Here is a 24,628-nt window from a genome sequence, read left to right on the forward strand (position 1 = left end):
GGTGGGATGGGGTGCCGGCACGGGGGGTCAGGCCGGGCTCGGGGGGTCTCGGACGGGAGGAGGGGGGTCTGTACGGGAGGGTTTGTACGGGAGGGTTTGTACGGGGGTGCCCCGCGGGGCACGGGCATCCCCCCCGGCAGACCGGGGGGATTTGGGATGCGGGGTCTAGGGGAGCGGCTCCTAACGGGACACCCCGGTGCGGAGGTCAGAGCTGGGCAGACACCCGGGGCTGGGGTCGGGGGGATCCCGGCTGAGCTCAGCTGAGCCCGCCCGGACGGGGTTAATGCCACCGAGCTCCGCGGGTCGCTCTTCCCCCCGCCCGGTCCCGCTCCTCTGCACAGCGCACACGTCCCCCGTGTCCCTCTTTCCCCTTCCTCTCCTTGTCCTTCCATGTCTCGGGGAAGCAGCGGTTGCGATCTGAAGCCTTTCCCCCCCCCCCGGCTCCCCCCTCGCCGCCCCCCCGTTCTCCGTCTCGCAGCCGCTGCCTGCGAATGCCACGTAGCCTTGTAGTTGTTCCCCTTGGCTGCTCCCAGCTCAGTCCCAGACACCTCCCCCGGCTCCTCCTGGGGTCGGGGCAGGGGGAGGTCACTCCTGTCAGCCCCTGTTTGGGTGGTGACCATCTTCTGCCCTCCCCCTTCGCGCTTTATTCCCCCCCACCCGCCTTGGGGCAGCAGCAGAGGGGACCCCACTGTGAGCACTCTTAGCCCGATCCTATTTACCGCCTCTCACAAAAGGCTGGGGACTCCAGCAGCATGTGGTTCCCTTCCCGCAGGGCTTTGGGGAACAGTCTCTAGGGATTCTTTGCCCCCAGCCTCAGCTGCCCCTCTGCTGCCTCACATTGGAGGTGTTTCATGTGATAATCTCCCAAAACAGGGCAATAATGAGTTGCTGGCAGGTGTATTTGCTCCCTTCAGCAGCTCACTCAGCTGGTTTCTGAGTTTTGTTTCTGTTTAAAACTTGGTTGGAATGATGGAAACTTTCTGCAAAGCCGATTTTTATAATTGAGGTTTCAATTTCCATCCATTCTGCTGGTATTTTATGTGTTTGCTGCCCTGTGGTAGTTAAAGTTTTTAACACTGGCAGCCCTCCCTTGCTTTCCCTGCTGCCTGATTGGGACTACTGACACACAGATAAGTTCCTCTGCTGCCCGATCCACATATGGCTGTGACCTGTGATTCCTGATGTTTTCCTAATGTATTTGTCTTTACAACACTTAGTTCAATAGAGAAATACTATCTCAGTCACAGATGGAAAGACTGAGGCACCGAAATATTTATGGCCCAAGGTCACACAGGAAGTATGTGGTGAGGCAGGGAATTGAATCTAGATTTCCTGAGCCTCAGATTAGCATTTGAACCAGGGAAGCATCATCCTCTCAGTGTTTTAAGCCAATAAATTGAACTTGGAGTTAAGATCCAGCATAAAAGAAAGTACTTTGTGTCTAGTTCAGTATCCTTGTGAGTAAGAAGCAAAACCCGAGTTGCTTCCCACACTCACATTCCTTCCCTGGGTTTATGTAATTTGTGAAAAAGGATAAGGTGGTAAAATGGGAAAGATGTTGACTTTCTCAGGGCTCAGTGTGTGTGATCATGCATGTTGAAAAGCAGCCAGCTATTGCACTCTGCTCTTTTAGGGCTTTTTACCTTCCTGTGTTCCAAATCTCGGAAAGTTTTGGAGTTGTCTGGGAATCATTTGTTCTCATCTAGGATCAAATAAATCTAATGTTCTGTAGAGCTGAACCAGTCGGATCCCAGATCTCAGTTTGGGATCCTTCACACGGCAGCCAGTGGATAAACAGGGCTGGTATTGATGTCTTACACATCCCCTGGAACAAGCTCTTACAAGTTGTTCACTCTGTTGTAGCTCAGGATTGTTGCAGCAAGTTTTTGGAAAACTTGGCCTTAGCTGGAATTAAGCAGCACTTTGACAATGCAGTGGAATAATTTCAGCTCCTTGGGCTGTGTATGTGCACAGATACCCACTTCAGGCTACTTTTATTGCTGTTCTCTGGGGTCACGTTATTTTTGTTGGTGATTAATAGTTAATTTTACTGTAGTGGTTTTGAGAAATTGGATGTTAGAATGGCTGAAAACAATAACTCCTCATGTATTCACCTTTAGAGAGAAGAAAGATAACTTTGTCTACACACATCCATTTCCTGCCACAAGCCTTGATCACAAACTGCATCTTTCTTTGATGTTGCACTGAAACCAAATCTGCAGCAAAGTTGGATATAAATGTTCTATAGAGCTCTTTTAACACTCTTTTGTTTGGGGCTTTCTGGAGGGTGGCATTGGCATCGTGTTTGCTGTGGGGCTTTTCCCACCCACATCAACAGCCCTTCATCTTTTACAATTATTTTTAGGAAAAGGTTGGTGAGTCCTTAAAATTTCCTATGGACTGTGCAGACAGGAAAAATTCCAGAATCCTGCTCCCGAGGGTGCCTGCTGAATTTCAAGCAAATCAAAAATCCATCTTTGAAACTTGGAAGAATGAAACTGGCATTTTTATTTGGTGACTTGCTGTTCCCACAACTTGGGAGACTTCTTGTCAAACTGTGGAGGAAAATACGTGACTGGGAAGACATTCTTATAATACTGTGCATCAAAGTCAGGAGCTGGTATGAAATATTGTAAGAATGCCTTCCCTAGTTACATATTTTCTTAATTTCCTGCCATGATTTCATTTAATCGGGGAAGAATTTTAAATTTATCTCTGAAAGCAGATGAGAAAACCTCAGTATTAGTAATACTGCAACAGCCAAGAGGCTTGAGGATAAAAATTACATTTCTCACTTCTAATTTTGGGCTGTCTCAAACCCGCCAGGTCTGAACTCTCAGTACTTAAACCTGTGCTTGCTCTCAGGGCTGGTGGATGGGGGAGCAGTGACCTGTTCAGTTTTTCACCTGTTCTTAGCACGTTGTCATGAAGCTTCCCAAGGTCAAGATGGTTAGTTTTCAGCTGTTATCTTTGCTGCAAGCCAGACCTTCACTGAAAAGTTTTGGATTCCTGAGTGAGGAGCGCACACTGAACTCTTTATTGCATTCTTGAAGAGCTTATTGTAAAAGCAGCGATAATTTATTCTCTCAGTGGTGCTGACACAATCCTTGCTGTGTATTGACCAGCACAGACACACCACTGGCTCCCAGCCCTTCGGCCCTTTCAATCCTAATGTAAATCTCCCCTTGTTCCCAGTGTCTTGATTGATGTGGAAAATGCCTCCTTTTGCCCAAATGTACTTTTCCAGCTTTGGGGCTGGTCATTTATATGATATATTTTTACCTGTGCCTTATTAAAAGTCGTTCAGTAGGAACATGTGACTTCAGAAACATCTTCAAGTGACTTCAAGGCAGTGTCACCTTTCTGGTGACAGTGGCAGTGGATTGGGGTGTGGGAGCTTCTCCTGGCTGGGCTTCCTGCACAGGGAACCACAGGGACAGAGATTTCTTGAAGCAAACTGCAGAACACACCTGCCTGGGCTTTACCTTTAGAGATTCAGGAGGAATTTCCTCATGGAAAGGGTGGTCAGGCACTGGAAGGGGCTGCCCAGGGGGGTTTGGAGTCCCCATCCCTGGAGGTGTCCCAGGAATGACTGGCCGTGGCACGCAGTGCTCTGGGCTGGGGGACAAGGTGGGGATGGGGCACAGGGTGGACTCCATGGGCTGGGAGGGCTTTTCCAACCCCAGAGCCTCTGGGATTCTGTGAAAAATTGTATTGGGAATTGACTGATATCTGCAAAGACTTCCTGTGTGTGGAGGGCCAGGACAGGGCTTAGTGTGCAAATGGTTTAGGAACTGGAATTCGGTACTGGATGCAGTAGCTCGAGAAAGGTGATAATTTTACATCATTAAATAATAACATCTTGAATGGCTTCAGCCACTAGTGAAGCTTTAATTACCTTTAGTGGAGCAGTCTCTAGAATAAAGCCATGCTGCCCCATAACAGCAAACTGGGATTGTATTTCCAGATTTATGTACAATTTATATCGTTTTATGCACCTTACCAGAGGATAAATATGTGCACGGCAGTTTAAATGTGCATGTATTCGCATACTTTTTGGAAATGGATTTTTTTCATCCCTATTGTCATATAGAGGAGTAGAGCAGAGATAGATAACTAAGTAAATACATTTACTATCCAAAGACTTGTCTCATCCCACTGTCCACACTGCCTGTCCCTCAGCCATTGCTCACACTCCTAGCTGAGCAGGGCAGTGTCTTGGCAGTGCTCTGGAGCCTGGGCAGCGTTGGGCAGTGTCAGCTCTGGCACTTGGGACGTGCTGGGTGACCCCAGGAATGCCATGACAGCTCTGCTGGCTTTTCCCTTTTTCCTTGAGCTGTGTTTGCTGTTCCCGTGGAGTTGTAGCCATTGGCTGGCCCTTCATGGCTCCTGCTCTTTTAGTGACTCTGCCCCGTTCTCTGCACCTGGTTTTTCTTCAGACTTTGAGGGGAGACCTCACTGCAGTTCCAGTGTGCTGGGCAGGGGCAGAGGAGGGGCAGGACTGAGCTCTGCTCTGGGGGGACCAGGGACAGGACCCAGGGAATGGCTGGAGCTGTGTCAGGGCAGGCTCAGGTTGGATCTCAGGGAAAGGTTCTTCCCCCAGAGGGTGGTTGGGCACTGCCCAGGCTCCCCAGGGCAGTGGGCACAGCCCCAAGGCTGCCAGAGCTCCAGGAGGGTTTGGCTGATCCTCTGGATGTGCTCATGATGTGACTCTTGGGGATGGGCCTGTGCAGGGCTGAGGGTTGGACTGGATGGTCCTTGTGGGTCCCTTCCAACCCAGCACATTCTGTGCTTCTGTGACTTGCCAAGGCACTAAAATGAAGATGACTGGTTTTTCTTGCCCGCAGAGAGAGGACTGAGGGCAGCACTCGTTGCTCCCTCGGCAGCACCGGCCCTGGGACACTCACCAGCTGCAGGAATTCCGAGGCAGGAGAGTGGCAACGGTAATTACACACAACTTACTGTTCTTTTCTGAAGCACTTTTTTCTCATTAAGTCTCTAAGTAACACTTTAGGTTGAAATAAATATATTTGACAGGCTTTTAAACTTAGGACTCCTTTTCCTGGAAGAAATTTCTGGATGATTTATTATCGAACGGAAAAATGAATTAGGGAAGGAAGAACTGATTGGGTTCTTGAGGTAGGAAGAGGGTCAGTGTTTTCTCAGAAACTCTACTGGTTTTGTCAGGTGGCAGCCTTTCCTCCATTTTCACATTTCTTGCTCTTTCTCTCCCTCCCATCCCTTAGCTGGAAGTTTTGTCTTGGAGAGAGTTGCATAATTGGCTTTGGATAAAGCAAGTAAATTCTGATATTAGCAAAATGTATTTCCTGTGTGGAGAACAGCTGCATTCTGATAGTGCCCTGCTCAGATCCTTTGGGTTTAGTTGGAGATCATGGAATGGAGTTACTCCTCTGGAATTGCTCAGGTCATGGAACTGATCTGCTGGAAAAGCAGGAAGAAATCTGTCAGGAACTTGCCAGGGTTTGAGAGCAAGAATTCTTCAACTTCACTTTTTTTTTTTTTTTTAATGGGGAGTCCCATGAGTTATCTTCTAATGTACAGCACTGTAAGAGCCTTGTGAAACCATGGGGATTGCATTCCTGAAAATACAGGTAGCCAAAAGTCCAGGTGAGTTTTGGAAGCAGTTGGCTGCCCAGCGTGTTTTCCATGGGAGAACAAGCAGGTGCAGTGTAAAGTCTTTGTGACTCAGAAATCACTTTGTTGTATCGAAAGGCACTCAGGCAGTTTAGTTTTTCTGTGAGGGGAGGGTGTTTTTGCTGAGGTCAAGTCCCCTCTAGTGAAGAATCAACTTCCATGTTATGAATATGCACCAAAATTCAAGTGTAATATGCAAGTTTCAACTTAGCAAAGAGCAGTTTCTCCAGCTTCCTAAACATGGGTGGTTCACAGTTCTCTAATGCAACAGAAGAAATTATATTAAAAAATGAGTGTTATCTGATGGATGTAGAGTAGAATGTGGTGTGAAACTACAGTAGCACAAGACAAGACTTTGGGGAGCAGTGTTGGAAAGCAAAAGATGATCAGCAGATAGATTTCTTACAAGATATGGAGAAAAACCATGGTTATCATGCTGTGTTCTCTGCAGCTGAATAGATATTTGGGAGGAAAACCATTTAATCAGGTTAAATACAGGTTTATAAATTCAGATGGAGTTTTTTTTAATCTGCTGTTTAATGCCCTTTATCAGATACCTTCAGCATTAGTATCTCTTCAACAGGGCTGAGTTGCTCTCAGTTCTGCTGGGTGAGGTATGAAAGTGTCCCAGAGCAGTGGAGTGATCAGTGCCACTCTTGTGTCACTTGGGTTTCTCCTCCAGCAGGTACTTGGAGGGATAAAGGCAGAGTTTAATGTTTGTGTGTGAGGGGTTTTAGTCTCCTGAAGGACTTGCAGGATGGTGCAGTTGGTTTTGAGCAGATTGGCTGTTCCCAGCAGAACCTTTAATCTGCTCAGCCTTGTGTGTATTTTTGTCCATTGCCATGTCAGGGGTGAGAATTAGTTAGAATTATTCAGGTTTGGAAGGTGTTGTGTAAACAACAGTTTGTATTGTAAACTGTCATTTTGCTTTTCGATACCTAGAATTCTTAGAGCATAAACTTTATAAAAACTTACATATAAACTGTCATCCTTATGTTCTTCAAAACTGATAATTTCCACTTAGGCTCTTATGTAAAATATGATTATATTTCTAAATTTACAGCAGATTAACTGATTTACTAATACATATTTAAAGCTGATGCAGAAGGAAGTGATTTCAGTGTGTTGCCATCCATCAGCTGAGCTGTGTCAGTGGTTCTGTGCCCAGACCTGGCCTGTCACACTCTGAGGGAAGTGCTCCTACTCAAACCTCATGTGGGTGACCTCATCCTTGCATTTTCCCTTGCATTTTCCATGAACTACAAAAATGCACATGGTCTGTTGCCACGGGACTGCTCAGCTGTGATAATTAAAGTAATTTATTGGTGTGTTTTAGCCCTTAGTTTAAGTATAACCTGTTTTAACCAGACTAATTTCACTGCTCAGCTAAAGTGTTACAGCCTGAGCCTCTGCTCGTGTTGCACAAGGAAAACAGTCTCCAGTTGGTGTATCAAAATAATTCATCCTTGCTTGGAGTTTGCATAATCTCTTCCAGTCTGAAGGAATCCTTTGCTTTCACTGGGCTTTTATGGTTGTTTTTGAAGTCATGGTTTGTAGGAGAGCTCTTAAATGGAAAAGGCTTGTTTGTGTTGCTGTGCTGACAGGCTGCATCAGGCACTTGCTGGAAGAAAGTGCTGGAAAATCAGCCTTTGCAGCAACCTGGAAGCAAACTCCTGCTTGTGTCTCCATCCTGGGAAGTGCTGATTTCCCTCCTGTTTTGTTGGATGAGACACCAGCTGTGTGCTCGGAGCAGTCCCGTGGTAGGAGCCTTTCCTGGAAGTGGCCTTGTTGTGTTGGTTTTAATAATCTGCATGATTGGGCTCCCTGAGTCAGACCTAAAGTAAATAAATTGTTGGAATACAGAATGCAGGCGTTTGGAAAAGAGCTTTTGGATCACCTTGGGGTTGTGCCACACCAGCTGTGTGTGTGTCTGCCATCCCATAATTGCTCTCCAGCTTCATTTTTAGGGATTACCCAGCTCTGGCACTAAAAAGGGCAGAGTTTTGGGGCTTTCCTGGTGCAATCCCAGGAGTTTCACCCAGGTCTGGAGACACAGAGGACAAAGCAGAGCAGCCAAGCTCAGTGGGCACTGAAATTTGCCACTTCCCACCTGCTCCTCACGTGAAGATTCTAAAAAAAAGCTTTTCCAAATCCTTAACCTTTATTCCTGCCGTGAACTGGGTGTTCCTCGCTGCAGGGAGGGGACTGGGACGAACAAGGTGCCATGGAATGATGTGTTCCTGTTGGAATGGATGTGTCTGCACACACAACAAACCATTCCTCTGGGTTCTTGCCAGTCTTGGAAACGGAACTTTTTCCCTTGGACTTCAAACAGGTTGGGAAACGAGCAGAAATTTTTTATTTTCAGGAGAAAAAATGATCATAAACTGGGTTGAATTTTACAATCCACTTCAGATTTTTCCCACTGGGAGGGGTTGTACTCAGTTATCCAGATCCTTAACCTGGATTTCAGAGCCTCAGAGCATGGGCAGGTCCCTGTAGGAACATGCAGTTCCCAGCTGGTAAAACCTTGGCATGCTTTGAACCACTTTGCTTCACCTGCTCAGCTGTGTTTCTTTGAGGTGTAAAATCCAGCTGCCTTTTTGCTCTTTAGAGATTGGGTCTGTCTGAACTTGGTCAGAATTTTTTTTTTGATTACTTTTCAGTGGACCACAGTGTATCTTATTCCCATAGTTTCCAAGTGATTTAGATAACCACTGGAATATAGAATTTCCATAGTATGTTGTCAGTGTCTAAATAAACTGGTTTCCTTCAAGGCCTAAAAAACCAGAATAATGTGGTTTTAAATTCAGTTAAAATTCAGTTTCACACTTGGGCTTCAATACATTGTATTTATTTAAAGCTTTTTCGTATCAGCTTGAAAAATTCTTGCATTAAAATGAGCAACTCAGCTGATGCCAGAACATGTAATTTTCCTAACAGGTGGAAAGGAGCAGTTTTACATTTATTTTTTTTTTTTTAACAGCATTGATATAGCTGGAAAATACCTTAGTCCCATTATTTTTTTAAGTTGAAATAAGAATGAAATACTTCAAGGGCTCAGTTCTTTGAGGTGCTCAGTTCTCTTCTAGAAGCAGGATTAGGATGTTTCAGGAACTCCTGGGTTTGAGTTTATGGGACTGGTCAATTAGGAAGGAGCACACAAGTGCTTAGGATTTGGCTCTGCTTTTCTGGCAATGAGAGAAAAGACATAAAATTATAACTAAAGCAATGAAGGAAAATATTTATCTAAAAGTTATGTCATGTTTGCATTACAGAAACTGTTACTGCAAACTTTGCAGGCCTCATAAAAGAATAATTCTGAGGACAGACGTGGCCCTCACGTGAGCATATTGTTAAATAAGAGCTCAAATCAAACCTGATGTGCTCTGGCAGTGACAGGTTCTTTATTCCCAGCTCACAGCTCTTCCCAGGGCAGTTTCTCTTGTGAAGAACAGCAGAAAGTTGTGCAGTCCCTGGAAAAGTCTGTGACTCTGGAGGGTGGGCTGTGACCTCCCCCGACTGGTCATTGGCCTCTGTGTCCCCTGGAATCCTCAGGGATGGACTTGGAGGCTGGAAAACAATCCTGGAGTGCAGTGGGTGGTTCTTGGGGAGTTTGTGAGTGAGGGTGGAGAGGAGCAATTGTTTTATTGCTTTATTGCACGGTCACAGCAGGAACCTGATCCAGGTGGATAAGGAGGATGGAAGGGGATACTGTCCCTCAGGTCAGAGCTCCCACGTGTCTCCGTGGGCTTTATCTGCTGTTTCTTGGTAGCTTCAGGGATTTCAGTGTCTGATATGAGGGTTTCCATCCCAATCTTACTCCTCCTTCATGGAGAGTTTTAGGACTCAGTTCCCTGCGAGGTGAGCATTAATACTCCATTAAAATCCGTCTGTAATTTGGGGGTTGCTGGAAGCAAACACTTGGAGCAGAGTGTAGAAACCTGGTCCTCTGTGTGTGTGTGGAGCTGGGGTGCAGTTTTACTGAGTTCTTAACGTTTTCCTGGGGTTCCAGAGCTCACCTGGGTCAGTTTTACCTGGATCAGAATGGCTTTGGGCTCTCAGCTCTCAGTGTTCCAAATGTTTGAGCCCATTCTCTGGGTCAGTCGTGAACATTCTCAGGATCACACGAAGTCGTGTTGCCCTCCTGGCTGGAAGCCAAACTTCACACAAGATGCTGCTGACAAACTCACTGGGGTGTCGTTATAAATGATGCCCAACATTTTAATCCAAACATGTATTTAGTGGGGGAACAGATGATTTATGGAGTGGTGGTGGTCCCTCCAGAGCTCAGGTCTAACTGAGCTTCTGTTAAACCTTTCGGTGCCTTCGTCTCGCTCAAAGTAAACCAGTCCACCCAGCAGGTCTCACGTGTGGTCCTGGGGCACAGGAGGACTATTTTAGGGTTGGGATGATACCTTAAAAATGCTGTTTATTTGAAAAACGTGGGTGGCAGAGGGCAGCCTGTGTCTTTTTTTTTTTTTCCCCCAAAGATTTTTCCCGCCTCTGAGTTGTGTGGGGCATAAATTTCAAATCTGTTTTTTTAGGAGTCATAAATGATGCTGGATATTTAGGACAAGGTTATTCCTTAGCCTGAGGTTGGGGATGACTTTTGTTTGCGTCTGTGGTTGTTCTTTGAACAGCCTTTGGAAATGACTGATGGAAAATTGAGCTGACAGGGTGGAATGTGTGTAAAACACTCAGAAGCCTCAGTTTGCAGGAGATTTGGATTTTAAGGCATGGCAATAATTCATAATTTTCTTTATCAGAGAACATAAGTTTTTCCCCCCACTTAAAGAGAATATGTTGACTATATTTTTATATATTATATAATATTTATAGTGATAATTAGTAGTTCTGTCAGTATAAAAAAGTGTAATTAAAGCTTTAGGGTTTGATACAATGCTGCCCTTAGTAAATAGCAGTATTGTGGTAGTTTGCTTCCTGCAATAAATGAAAACCCAGGCTCAGGCTGACAGGTTGCATAAGGCACTGAACCTGGAAATCAGGAAGTTTCTGCTGAATTCCCAGCTCTCCATCCTGGACACATTGTTCTTTCTAACTCAGGCATGCTGGATTTCAATAAAAATTAAAGTCTGCATTTCAGTAATAAGCTCCTTGGAATAGGAACTTTCTCATCTTAAATCCAGCACTGACTATAATGAAAATGATGATAATTTGGGATAGCGTCTGTCTGGGATTATAAACTAATTTTTTGCTGTTTATGAACACTGTTCACGTTCTGTGCTGGCCAGCGGAATGAAGCTGATCCATTCCTGTCTGCAGTGTTCCCCCTGTTTAGACTGTGGGATATATTAAAGTGCTGGTAAAATATTTCAACATGAGCCAACAGGATTTTCAAAACTTGCTAAATCCGTAACACCGTGACACATTTGCACAATAGATAACTCACCTTCTATTAATGATTAAAGGATGCAATTCCAATGAAAAGGCTATTTTTTCAGTTTATTAAATGTGTCTTATTTCTTTATAGAACACAATCTCTGTGTTTTTACGTGCCCTGCAAATTCACGGTGAGGGGCTAAAGAGAGACACGGCTGTAAATGGTTGCTGTGTTGTTGTTTACTGGTGACTGCTCCAAAAACTCTGGATAAAACAGGAATGATGTGTTTATACAGGACAGTTATTCTGGCCACGACTTCGTTTATTTTTTCAGTATATTGCTGTTATAATGTTGTAGTTTTCTCTTGTGTCATTCAAGTGGAAGTGCCAGAGCTGAACGCGGCGCCTCATCCTGAGCTGCGGGGTTGGAAATGGAAACAGGAGGGTCAGTAATGCTGGGAGTCCTTACAAGGAGTTTACTGAGCATTTACAGAGTCATTAAAATTGGAAAAGACCTCTAAGGTCATCAACTCCCACCATTTATTTGTTAGTAAGTGGAATTCCATGTCCTGGAATTGCTCATTATTTCACTTTCGAAACTATTGTAGACAATTTTAGATTTGAATTTCCAAATGTCTTGTGACCCCCTGATGTTTTCCAGGCTTTGGTAGGATGATCCAGTGTCATTCAGCCCTCAGTGAGCTCTGCCTGTTCCGTGCAGGAGCACGGAGCTGTTTTCCCTGGAAATGGGAGCTGGGATCGGCGAGCCCTGCGTGGCTGCTCGGGGCTGGCCGGGCTCCAGCGGCACTGCTGGGGAGGAATCCGGGCTGGAGAAAGGGAAGGCCAATGTTCCAGCCTTCCAGAGGCTCGGCATTTTCCCTCTGTCAGGAAGTGAGGTCAGGCCCAGCCGCTGTGTACGGGAATTGTTTGCTCCAGGCCAGTCCTGGAGCTTCGCTGGGTTTCTTAGAAGCCTTTGTGGCTGAGACTGTGCGTGGCAAATGTGGCCTTTCTGTGAATATGGTTGACATGAGCGACCATATTACACCAGCCCAGCGTGGAATTACTCCAGAACACGTCCCAGGGTCCGTTTTTGCAGTAGGAATTGCTTTTATTTAATTTAAAATATTTTTTAATTTGCAATAAATGGCAGTATTTTAGCTTTTGAGATGCGCGTGTGTCGAACAACTAATCTGTGGAAACAAAAGTTATTTAACTTAGGAATGTGATCTCCACTGTCACTTGTTTCAGCTCAGCTAAAACTGCTTCAGGTTTGTTTCAGAGGTGATTAATCCCAATTATTTTATTTTTTATGGCTTTCATGCTTCATGGACTGAATTCATCCCTCAGCTCAGACCAGGTTTGGGAGTGACCTTTAGCTGATGTGTAATAGAAACCACTGCAAAGAAATGAATCAGGTCAGAAATGCCCTTGCAAAATGTAAACTTTCTAAAAGTCAATCTGTTTAATTCCATACTGACTCAAAAATCTCCAGGACAGGGTGACAAAGCTGGAGAGACACCTCTAGAAATTCTGCTATTGATTCATATTTAATGATTCACTAAGTTGCAGTAAATTCCTATAAATTACAAAATTTGCCTAGTCTTTAACACTTCCAGATGGGATTATTCTTGCTTATTTTAGACTACAATTTAAAATTTAGTGTATTACCTGATCTTTAATGTCAGTGCAGCCTGTCAATTCTCAGTGCAAGCACTTTTTCCGTATTTTTTTTTCCCCCTGGCCACTTGGAGAGTTACTACTGAGGATTAACTTAAAATACCCAAGAACAGACCATGGCCAAAGCAGTTTGAGCCCCTATTCCTGAGATTTGATGGAACAAAGTGGCTTTAGGACCCGAGAAGCTCTTTGATACAGTTCTCCCGATGGGTGGGTTGTCATTTTGGGCCATGAACACCCCCCCCAGCTGGGGTTACCTCTCCAAGCTGACTTGGCTTGGGGTAAAACAGAGGGTTTAGAGGAAGCCTGGAATCACTGACAGACTTTTAGGGATGTGGGATTTGGTAGGACTTGGGGGTGTTGGTGGGTGAGAGGCTGGACATGTCCTGACACCCAGAACCCCCCGTGCCCTGAGCTGATCCCACAGGGATCGTGGGCAGCAGGGCAGGGGGGGATTCTGCCCCCTCAGGTGAGACCCCCCTGCAGAGCTGCCTCCAGCCCTGGGAACAACAGCACAGGGACGTGGAGCTGCTGGAGAGAGTCCAGAGGAGGCCACGGAGATGCTCCAGGGCTGGAGCCCCTCTGCTCTGGAGCCAGGCTGGGAGAGCTGGGGGGGTTCACCTGGAGAAGAGAAGACTCCAGGGAGACCTGAGAGCCCCTGGCAGGGCCTAAAGGGGCTCCAGGAGAGCTGGAGAGGGACTGGGGACAAGGGATGGAGGGACAGGACACAGGGAATGGCTTCCCACTGCCACAGGGCAGGGTTAGATGGGGTATTGGGAAGGAATTCTTGGCTGTGAGGGTGGGGAGGCCCTGGCAGAGGTTGCTCAGAGAAGCTGTGGCTGCCCCATCCCTGGAAGTGTCCAAGGCCAGGTTGGACGGGGCTTGGAGCCACCTGGGCTGGTGGAAGGTGTCCCTGCCCATGGCAGGGGGTGGGACTGGATGGACTTGAAGGTCCCTTCCAATCCAGACCATCCTGGAATGATTTTGTGGGAGTGTGGATGGAGGTGGGTTCAGGATCCTGCAATCTCCTTGCCCAGGCAGTGATTGTCCTCCACCTTTTCCGTGGGATCAGCCTTTCCCTGTGGCTGAGGGCTGTGGGGCAGGGCTGGATTCCCTGCTCCAAGCTGTGGGAGGGTGTTGGGAAATGGCTTTTCAAGATAGAGCCCTGTCTTTGTTATGTTTTGCAGGAAATTGTGCTGACTATGTAATAACTTTTCAGGAATTCTCTTTTTATTTACCCCAATACCACCTACTTCCTCCAGTGAAATGGAGCCTTTGGGGAGGTAAATCTGTTTGGATCACGTTCTGTTTCCCTGGAAAAGTGTTACCTGTTGAAGTGGGGAGGGGTTGAGTCCCCCCTCCTTCCCTGGGCTCCCTCTGAGGGCAGCAGTGTCTTTGCTGCTCTTATCAGGATGTTGGAGGAATGAAGCAGTGCTGTAAAACCAAAATAACTCGTTTTTTTCCAATCTGTCAGGGCATTCCTCTTTTGTCCTCAGTGTTCTGCCGCTTGCAGCCACCCCAGCCCAGCTGCACAGGGAAATATCAACGTCCTGAGCCAGGTGGAACTGCCCAGAAGTTCTGAAAATGGTTTCATTTATGTCAGTACTTCTATTTTCTCTGCCCACGTGGAGATTCCTGCCAAGACACGAAATTCGCTATTTTTGGTGTTTGTCATTAACTGTATAAAACCAGTTATTTCCTGATACTCCAAGTATTAAGTTCCTCCTCTGAAAAATGAAATCACAGCACTAAGCAGAATTTGTGGGGAGGTGTCAATGGGAATTAAACACTACCTGAGCCATCAGGCAGGAGGCTGAGGGTTCTAAACCCCACGTGGATGTTGGGGCTCTGCTCTACAGTTTGTCCTAAAGACAAAGCCTCAGAAAATTAATTAATAAAGCTCAGGATGGAAACTCAGAACGTTCATTTAGAATTGCAGGTGGCTTTGGGACCTGTTTCAGAACACGTTTTTCTGCAGCTGCTCATTTTGGGTGCTTGAACATTTGAATGCAGCTGGAGTTGCTTTTTGGTAAAGGGGTTTCCCCTTTATTTTAAGTACTGATTTCTGTCGTCTTTGAGGTTCAGAGATGAAAGAAATTGGGACTGTTGCATATAGAAAATAAAGGATTTTCATTTTGCCTGTGTAGAGCATATTCCTGTTATGGCTTTTAAGGCTTAAATCCAACCACTAACCATCTAAAAATGGGAGAGGTGTAGAGGAGGAAAAGCTGCCTCAATTTTACCATGCAGGAATTTTTAAATGGAATAGTTAAATACCATCAGCTGTGTTTGTGTCCTTGGCAGAGGCAATTCCAAGCCTGACAAATAGGAGATTATTTTATTCAGGAAATAAATAACATGCTAAGGCAGTTAAGTGTATTAAATATATATAGTAAGTATAACCTGATAGAAATTCAATCTCTGAGGTCGTGTCCAGCCCTTGCACCTTCGTATTTGGCCTCTGAAAATTGTGACTGGAGCAGACCTGGAAAACAAGTTGTTTGTGAAGTGATCTAGGTTCTTGGGAAGCCTTGAGGAGTTTGTTGTGCTGCATTTTGTGACTGTGTGATGGTATCTCTTATTTTGAGATGCTTTTGCAAACAAGGAGGAATGTGGGTTTTATCAGTGGATTCCACCAGCTCCTTTACCTTGTCGTGGCAATAGAGGAGAAATCCTGTAGTCTCAGCTTTGTTGCAGACCTTTGCTGAACAAAGTGAATTAAAACCAGCAGAAATGCTAAGTCAGGCTGTGATATTTCTCTCACTGTTGCAAATCTGGAAATTCAGTCCCACAGGTACAGAATTCATCGGGGGTTTTCCTCTTTTTCCTTCCCCAAACACTCCCTTTCCATGCAGGTTGTGGAGAACTGAACAAGGACTTGGCACAGCCTGACTTGGTTCATGCACAGATTTAGGGGGGATGTTTTCAGTCTGGTTTTGATTTTTATTTTTAAGGAATAAACTGTCCTACCCACACTTTGCCTTCTGGTTTATGGGAGGTAATGGGAAGGGAGAAGGAAGTGTCAGCATTTCCTGTATCCTGTTATCTTGTGCTTTTTATGGATGCTGGATTGACTATACACTGAAAATTCCCTACCATGTGGACTGTGTTTTGACTGACTGTAATTACAGATTATTCCCTGGAAATCCACAGCTATGCAGCACTTTTCCTTTGCATTTCTCCATGGGGCTCAGTTAAAGACTTGGTTACAAAATGCTTTTTTGGGGTTGTCTCAAGCCTTGCTTTCACCGTGTCAGACTCTGCATTGAGGACACGTTGCAACACTGGAGAAATCACACAGTTTGGGGGCTTTTCTGATCATCACAGGGACTGAAATGTATATGTGGCATGTGCATTATTGAGCCTGACACTTGGGGTCTGGAGTAGAAGAATTGTAAATTGAAATTTAGGAATAAAGTGCTGCATAAATGCAAATTCCCCCAGTGTGTAATTGCTGCACTGAGGTACCAGTTTCAGCACTCGTGTGGCAAGTTGAATATTCATGATAATTAAAGAGGATAATTTTGGGAGAAGGATCCCTATTGCTTAAATGAAGTAGTTAAAAATGAAAAGTAGGATAATACTGGACTACTTGGATGCACTCAGAATATTCTGAGTTGGAAGGGACCCACCCACAAGGAAGAACTTGGATCTATGACATGTCATCCCCTCCTTCATTTAAGCCTGTCAGTTTGCCCAAGTTTTAAATGTGCAATGAAGCCAAAGTGGATGTTTTATAGTGAATTTTGTGTCCAATTAAAATCAGTTTATGTGAAAACCTTCAGGGGAGAGTTGTGGAGTGTTGATGTCTGATGATCCTTTGCTGTTGAGTCTGGTACCAAATCTGTCAAGTGAAAGAGAGGATTATCTGGGGGAGGAGGTGTGGCTGTAACGTTGTACCCCTGTTTTTGTTGGAGCAGGTGGTGGATGTGTCCATGAATGGTCCCAAGAAATGATGGCCGACCAGCCGCCCCCCTTGGAAGCCACACCTCTGTTGAATGAAGTGCCACTTCTACCTCACATGGTCAATGGGGACAGCATCCAGCAGGCAAGTAAATCCTGTCCTGTGCACCAGGGAACTCTGGGAACAGCTTGGATTGTGGCTACAAGAGGAGGAGACTCAAAAAAAACCCAGCTCTGATACCGATTTGCAGAGTTAGGGAAGGATGTGGTTCCCAGCACTGATGTCATCACTTCAACAGAAGTGCAAACACAGGGAGGAAAAAATCACTCAGCATTCATCTGGGTGAAGGGAGTGTTTGTTCTGCACATGGAAGTGCTTTAAAATTACACTGCAAACTCCAAGGATCAAAGGGAAAATGTAATATATGGGTTTAATAAAGCACTAAGGTTTTGAAACTCGTGTGAAATAATGAATAAAGATTAGCAAGTGGTTGCAGGGCTCTAAAGCAAGAAGTCTGTTACAGGAAAATGAAAGGAAAGACCTTGACTTCCTGTTATTAAGTGTCTTCATTAATAATTACAGTGCAGTGGTGAAACCTGAGTGCACTGAGTTGAAACTTTAGAGTTTTATTGGACACAACCCTTCAGAAGTACCTGAGGGTTAGAAATACAGGCAAAAGTGAAAGTAAAACAGTTTTGAAGCCCAAGGTTGTGTAAGTTGTCAGTAAACATGAAGTGAATTTACTATTTGGCAGTAGAAGTCAAATTCCTCGTGCTGTAAATGCTGAGGATCTTCCCAACCTCTGGAGACAGACTTGCAGTGCCCTCAGAACTCTCCCAGCCATCCTGGTACTTTAACAATGCATCTTTTCTAGGCCCTCTTTCCCACAAAGGCTTGAACCAGATAATCTCAAGGTTCCTTCCAACCTGGGCTGTTCAGGGATTCTGTAATAACAAAACATACATTCGAAGGATTTCTGTGCCTGAGTTAAAGAATTGTTCTGTTGAAGCAAGGGACAAACTGCCCATTGCTTTAATCTGATCAGTTCATCACCTCCAGTGTCTGACACCAAGTGAAATGGGAATTCAGGGCTTAATTCAGAAGGGAAAATTGCATAAAAGTTCCCAGGGGATAACTGTCATGGAATGATTATGGTGACAGTGAAGCCCTTGGGATATTTGAATGTACAGTGACTGAACAGGGTACAGCAAAATAATCATGAATTGTTGGGGGTCATTTATAGGCAGTAAATGCTGGAAAACTTGAAATGAGATATTCTTTAATTTGTCATGGGAAGAAGGAGAGGCCTGTGTTGTATTCAATTTATTAAAGAAAAAGTACTTTTGTCTTTTTGCCTCAGACTCTGGAGATGGAAGTACAATGAGTGTGTCTGGAAATAAGTAAAGCTGTGGAGTCTCTGAGCTATGTCAGAAGTTCTGGCACTAGAAGGTGAAATTTCAGCCCCTGCCCAGAACCTTGTGTTTCATGTTACATGAGGAAAAGAGATGAAGGAAAAGAAATCAAGTAGATCTAATTGGCCCCTGTCCCAGAGCTGTGTGTGGGATGTGTCTTGGGGTAGGTCAGTGTGTGCTGAATGACCCATGAGGAGGTGACATTTTTGGAACCCAGAGCAGACTGTTTGCCACCAGGTGAGAGTAGAAAAGGGAGAGAAAAAAGACTTATATCTTGGAAATGCATTTGAAGAGTAGGTTTGAAGTTTAAATAGAACCTTGACTTAGAATCTGTGTTAATGCAGATGATTTTTAATTATTTCACTGCCAGAGGACACTCTCTATATAAATATGTAATTAATATAAAAATATATCTATAGAAATACAGAATTTCTATGATAAATGTACAGTGATTTGTTCTCAGAAACCCACCCTGTGTGTTTGCCCAGTCCCCTCAGGCAGTGAATGCAGCTCATCATTAGTTTCATGTCACATAAAGCAAAAAGTTGGAAGTTTTTCTGGGTTGGTTTTTTGTTTTTTTTTTTTTGTTCTGAAAAAACTTGAGCAGTGGAAAGTGTGTGGCTAAGGGATAAAAGCAGAGCCTGGTCCTTGGCAATAGGTGTCCCAGTGTGCTGCTGCCCTGGCTCTGAGGGGCTGCACAGGACACCCGGAGGTGTTGGCAGGTCTGGGCTCCAGCACTCCCTGTGTGGAACTTGGCTCAGCTCCACTCATTAGAGAGGCTCCAGCTTCCTGGAAATGTGCCTCCTTGGAAGGTGGATGCAACTGCATTTGCTTCATTAATTACAGTGAGTCATTCCTCCAAGACATTGCCTGTGCATTCCTGGAATTCCAGTCTGGAGCTGCTGCAGCCTGTGAGTGCACCACTGACTGGGGATCTTTGCTCAGTGAGAGTTCCCTGAGCTGGGTCTGAGCACTGGAGTTCACTGAAACCTGCTCTGAAGATCTGCCACGTTCAGAGGCTCAGAATCCCTCCAGGGATCCCTCTCCTGCCTGGAGGGTGAGCTCTGCTGGGAGGGTTGATCCCATCCCCAGCAAACCTCCTCTTCCTGGTTCCTTGTGCTCTGGCAGATCCCCAGCCCATTATTGTCAGTTTGCTTTAAACAATTAACAGCCCTTCTCTCTCTCTGCTCTGAGAAATTCAGTAGCATTAAAGTCAAATTTACTTATATGCTGGAATGACAGATCTGCTGAAGTTCCAGTGTTTTAATTTACCATTTTTAAAGGTATTCTCTGCCATCTTTCCTTCTCCTGGAACCACAATAAGTATTGCTGACTGGCTAAATGGCCTTTTCAGGAGGTTTTGGTGGTTTAGTTATACCCAGAAACAACTCATCTACCCAAAGGAAAATCCTCCTGTGCAAGGAGCATCAATGCTCCTGTACAAGGGATGTTACAAAAAATAAAGTCAAGATTAATATACCAATATGCAGAAGCTGCAAAATCAGTGTTAAATGGCATTTTTCAGTCTGTTCCTTTGAGTCTCTACTGATGAGGGTGGTGAAAGGTGAGTGTGGTGCAGGTGTCTGGAGCTCCATCACTGGAGATGTGGCAGCACAGAATTGATTTATTCATTAATGTCATGAGTAGCTCATTTTACCAGGAGTTGGGTGGCTATGTGATCTCTTCAGGTCCCATCTACTTGATACAACTATTCCATGAATAGTATAAAAATACTTTATAAAAATTGAAGGAAAGAAGATTAGATTTTTTGAGTTTCACACCTAATTTAACAAATATATTTTATTTCTAGTTTTACACTGGCCTTTCTTCATGTGCTGGCCATCACCAGGGTGGAATTTTGACTATGTAATGCAGTTCTTACCTGGCCAAACACTCATTTTACTGAAGAATTAGACCTGTGCCTGTAGAATACCATAAAATTCACTGCAGAAGTTTGCCATGTTACAGTAAAATTACAATAAAGCTGCAGCTGCCAATATTTCCCTGAGACTGAAACATGTTCTGTGCGTGGGGCAGGACGAGGTGGTGGTTTGTGACACCCTGCACAGGGACAGGATGGTGCCTGAGGGGTGGCTGGCAGATTTCCACATGGATTTGTGTGCAGATGGATGTGGTCATGTCCAAAGGGACCTGCAGAATCTCACTGGGAGTTGTATTTCTTTAACTGCCCAGTTGCACAGAAACCACACCTGATCCTTTGGGAGATCCAGGGCAGAGGGGGTGGGAAAAGCTGGAAAAGCAAAGAGAAGCTCAGGTCATTTGTTGCTTCAGTAAGAGAAGAAAAAGCAGTGTGAAAGAATTGAAATCAAAGGCTTAGTTAATTATTTCAGGTGTGTCAAGGGGAGCACTTCTGGTGGTAATCAGAGAAAAAAATAGTGATTTGATGTCAAAGTATGAAGAAATCTCATTCCACCCACAAGTGTCTCATCCTGCTTTTCTGCTCCAGGGTCGCCAGAGCTTTGTTGTTTTAACTTCACACGTGGGGAGAAGGAAGAGATGGGGGTTTTTCCCCCCAATTAGTTCTTAAAATATTAAAAAACCCCAACACCTCTTTTGTGTTTTGTTTCCTCCAGGTTATTCTTGTCCAGGTAAACCCAGGTGAAACATTTACAATTACAACTGAAGATGGGCACATGCAGTGTATTCAAGGTAAAGGGAAGCTGGAGTTCTGAATCCAGATATTTTGGCTCCGAAGTTCCTGTTTGTTTCTGTGCTATCAAATGTGGTTTATATGCTTTGCAGTGTAATACATCAGATTTTTGTTAAAGCCCTGGGAAGTTGCCAGGATCCCCCATATCCTGCAGACTTTAATTTATAAAAGCTGGTTTTGCAGTGATCCTTGAATAACTTGTCTTCCCAGAATCCTGGGAATGAATTTACATGGGATTTAATCCACAATAATCTAAACAACTTTAACAGCCCCTGTGACCTCACTGTGCTGTCAGGTACAGCCTTGGCAGGTGCCGGGGGAATTATTGCTCCCAATTGTGCCTGAAAATTCCTTTTTACCTTCTGGGTAAGTGACAGAACATCTGAGTTGGGACAAAATATCTCCTGTAAGTCAAGTTGAATTTATCAGTATTTCTATTTTGGACATATTTTTCACCATTTCAAATGTTATTATATAAAATGTGTCCATTCTGCTTTCATCAAGTCCCACACAGAAATACTTCCTTTCAGCTTGATGTGAAAAACAATGTATTCTTATTTAAAATTCAAAAAAAAGTTACTAGACCAGCCGTCTGCATTACTACAGACTGTTAGCTGCCACAAAATAAGAGCTAAAATTATCTATACTGATTTTTGTGCAATGAAACAAACACTGTTGGCTGCCTGGGGGTGGTGGTTGGGATAAAGCCAATAATCCAGGGCCGAGTCAGATGCAGTTGCTGGTGTTTCAGGCCCCAGGGTGAGCTCCCACCTTTGGAAAAAGGTGTTTCCAGATGGGAAAACCCTGGTTTGTTTAAAAGTGGCCCCTCGTTCCTCCCCAGGTCCAGCACATGTCCCTCTGATGTCACCAAATGGTTCCATGCCACCAATATTTGTGCCTCCCGGTTATGTATCTCAGGTAAACTTCATTCATCCTCCTATTTCATGTTTTTATATCATTTATAGATTTTTATTTAAGTTTTATATTCTGTGTGGGTTTAAGAATATTTATCTTATTTATTGATTATCTTAGCTGGGAAAAAATCATTTCTCCTATTTTTTCCATTGACCTTAACGACTATTTCACTTTATTTTGTGGGCTCTGTCACCTCTGTTCACTGAGTAAAATTTGATCGGGTTTCCAGGATTTTCTTTAAATACTCTTAGGCAGTAAAAGATACTTTTAGTAAGAAAGATGACTCCGAGTTGACTGTCTTGATCCATTAACAGGATCCACATGTTTGTTTTCCATCAGTCCTGTTTACAAGGTGAGGGTGGGTGCCTGGGTCATGCAAACACTCCCAGCTGGCTGCAGGTTTTTGTATTTTAATATAACTAAATAGTCCTAAATAATCAGAGTTTTCACTGCCCCTGACCTCCTCAACATCCAGCAAAACCCCACTGTTGGAGCAGAGTGTGAAGGGAGTGTTAGTGATGGAAACACTAATTCCAGTGACACGTGCCTGTGAAATGAGCAGGGCTTTGGGCTCTCCCAGCTTTATTTTTCCATTCTCATGGATTTTCCACTCCTGGGTGTTGCTAAGTCACAGCAGATCAGACCTGTGTGTGGTATTTGAGCTGTTACCAGAGATGCTCAAATGACCAGTTTGATTTACTTCTAAGTTAATGCATTTGAAAGGGAAATAATGAAAAGCAAATAGTTTAATTTGGTTTTGCAGACATTTCCTGGTAATATTTAAAATCAGGAGTTTTCTCAGTAGGCCTGAAACCTTGTAGCTGTGTGTTCTTGGGTTGTGTTTTTTGCACACAGCTGCATTTGGGACTTCTGCTGTTCTGAGTAGGTACTTTCATGCAAACCCTGAAGAAAGATCCTCCAGGTTATATAATTCATCGCTCTGAAATGGAGCCATCAGTGCAAACAGAGTGCAAAGCCCTGGCAGTACAGCCTGAAAAATACATTTATTTATTCTGTGTTTGCTGTCACCTGAAACCAGGAGGGTTGGTTTGTTTTCCCTTGGTTGTTGTGACAGGGATTGACAAGTTTTAAATGAACTCTAAATCAGAGCTTGAGTCACTCAGGCTGTTCCTGTCGGGAGATGAGACTTTACCTTTGTGTTCCCAATGACTGGAAGAGCCCAGGGATCGTTCTGGATTTTGCCAAAGTGGGATGAAGTGGTTCAGTGGTGAACAGGTTTCATGCCCCATCCCTGGAAGTGTCCAAAGCCAGGCTGGAGCAGCCTGGTCCGGTGGGAGGTGCCCCTGCCCATGGCAGAGGGTGGGACTGGAGGGCTGTGAGGTCCTTTCCCACCCAGACTATCCTGGGATTCTGGGATTGTTCAGCACTTTGGGGTGTTACCGCTGACCCTCCAACTCTTCTTCCTTCTAGTAATACATGCTTGGTTTCCCCTGGAATTCAGTTTGGGGTGCAAATCCCTGCTTGGCAGGTTGTGGGTATGGACTCAAGCACAGAAATTCCTTATTACTTGTAAATATTTCTTTATAAGGTTGTCTCTGGATTGACCTTGGATTTCTCCCGTTGTGTGGCAGGTGGTGGAAGAAAACGGAGTCCGGAAGGTGGTGGTGGTGCCCCACTCGGAATTCCACCCTTCCATGCATCCCCCTCCTCCCCCTCCCCCCCACGTGCCCCATTACATGCACCACCCCCACGCTCTGCTCCCGCACCCCCCACACCCCGTGTTCCCCCCGGTGGGCACCGGGGAGCTGCCCCCGCAGTTCATCCACCAGCACCCGCCTCCACACGTGTTCCAGGAGCAAGGTGAGGCCCAGGGAGCGCCTGGGAGGCAGCCAGGAGGGACAGGGGTTGCACAGGGAGCACCTGGGAGGCAGCCAGGTGGGACAGGGGCTGCACAGGGAGCACCTGGGAGGCAGCCAGGTGGGACAGGGGCTGCACAGGGAGCACCTGGGAGGCAGCCAGGTGGGACAGGGGCTGTCCGTGGCTCTGTCCGTGGCTCTGTCCGTGGGTTTGGGGCCGTTGGCAGAGCACACACCCCTGGGGGGAGGTGTGTAGGAGCCTGGTCTGCACTCAACGAGTGCAAAGTAGGGTTGTATAAACCTTCAATCTGCTGCTCTTCCATTTTTACATCTTTATTGCAAAGGCAGTGCCTGGGAAGTGTTGTGATCCTGTGTGTTTTCCACAGATCCCTGCTTTTGGTGCTGTAAATCCCACAGTGGTGGCTTCTACCTCTCCCTAAAACTGTGCTCTCCAAAACTGATGTGTTTTGTCACAGCCTTGGCTTGAAAATGTGTTTAATTTGATACGTGAATGTATTTTTTTGAGTCCAAATATGACTAAAAAGAGAATAAAAATACTATCTATAAACCATAAAACATAGTTATCCATGTTGGAGAGTGAAGTGCAAGTCCACTCTGTATTTAAAAACTGAATGAATCAATATCTCAGTGAAGGACTGGGGTCATGCTGAATTACACCAAGCTTTTACACACTTCAGAGTTATTATATACCTTATTAAATGATCAAGAGTTAAAACAGGAAGAAATTAAACTATGTAAGACCATTCACTATCTCTCTCTCTCAAGCTTAAATTGATAATTAAGATGTTTTGACTCATGTTTAGGGTAAAATATCCAGTAGCCCCCAAGCTGTGTTTTAAAAAAGTTAGTTTGGGTCCTAAATTTGCTTATTTTTTTGCAAATGGGTCTGTAGCAGGGAAGAAAAGCAGCTGTAAGGCAGGATGTGGAGCAGCTGACGGGAGAAAGGCCTGAACAATTCAGTTTAAAAAGACCTCAAAAATCCCTGTCCCTCCAGACTGACAGAGCACAGGAAAGTTCCTGAGGGGTTCAGCTTCTGGTTTTACTGTAGTGATTCTTCCAGCTTCCAGAGTGTTTGTCAGATGTGAAGTAAAGGATACTGAACAGTGAATTCATTTCTCCTTCCTTTTTAGAACCTCGTTCCCATGGAAGGACAAACTTCATCCAGCGGGACGAAAGGAGTCTCAAAATGCAGGAACACCTGAAGAAGAGACTA

The 24,628-nt window shown here is 44.9% G+C and overlaps 1 protein-coding gene across 1 annotated transcript in view; it reads left to right on the forward strand.

The window, feature by feature from the left end:
• Nucleotides 1-24,628, forward strand: part of LOC108499377 (fibronectin type-III domain-containing protein 3a-like) — a 40,778-nt gene that overhangs the window by 634 nt on the left and 15,516 nt on the right. The window contains exons 2-7 of the mRNA XM_017819130.1: nucleotides 4,848-4,943; nucleotides 16,596-16,723; nucleotides 20,586-20,661; nucleotides 21,504-21,580; nucleotides 23,170-23,398; nucleotides 24,546-24,627. Coding sequence (XP_017674619.1) covers nucleotides 16,628-16,723; nucleotides 20,586-20,661; nucleotides 21,504-21,580; nucleotides 23,170-23,398; nucleotides 24,546-24,627 — 560 coding nt within the window. The 5' untranslated portion in view covers nucleotides 4,848-4,943; nucleotides 16,596-16,627. The remainder of the gene's footprint in view (nucleotides 1-4,847; nucleotides 4,944-16,595; nucleotides 16,724-20,585; nucleotides 20,662-21,503; nucleotides 21,581-23,169; nucleotides 23,399-24,545; nucleotide 24,628) is intronic.

The sequence above is a fragment of the Lepidothrix coronata genome, unplaced genomic scaffold, assembly GCF_001604755.1.
Source record: "Lepidothrix coronata isolate B3197 unplaced genomic scaffold, Lepidothrix_coronata-1.0 Scaffold73, whole genome shotgun sequence".
Lineage (NCBI taxonomy): Eukaryota > Metazoa > Chordata > Aves > Passeriformes > Pipridae > Lepidothrix > Lepidothrix coronata.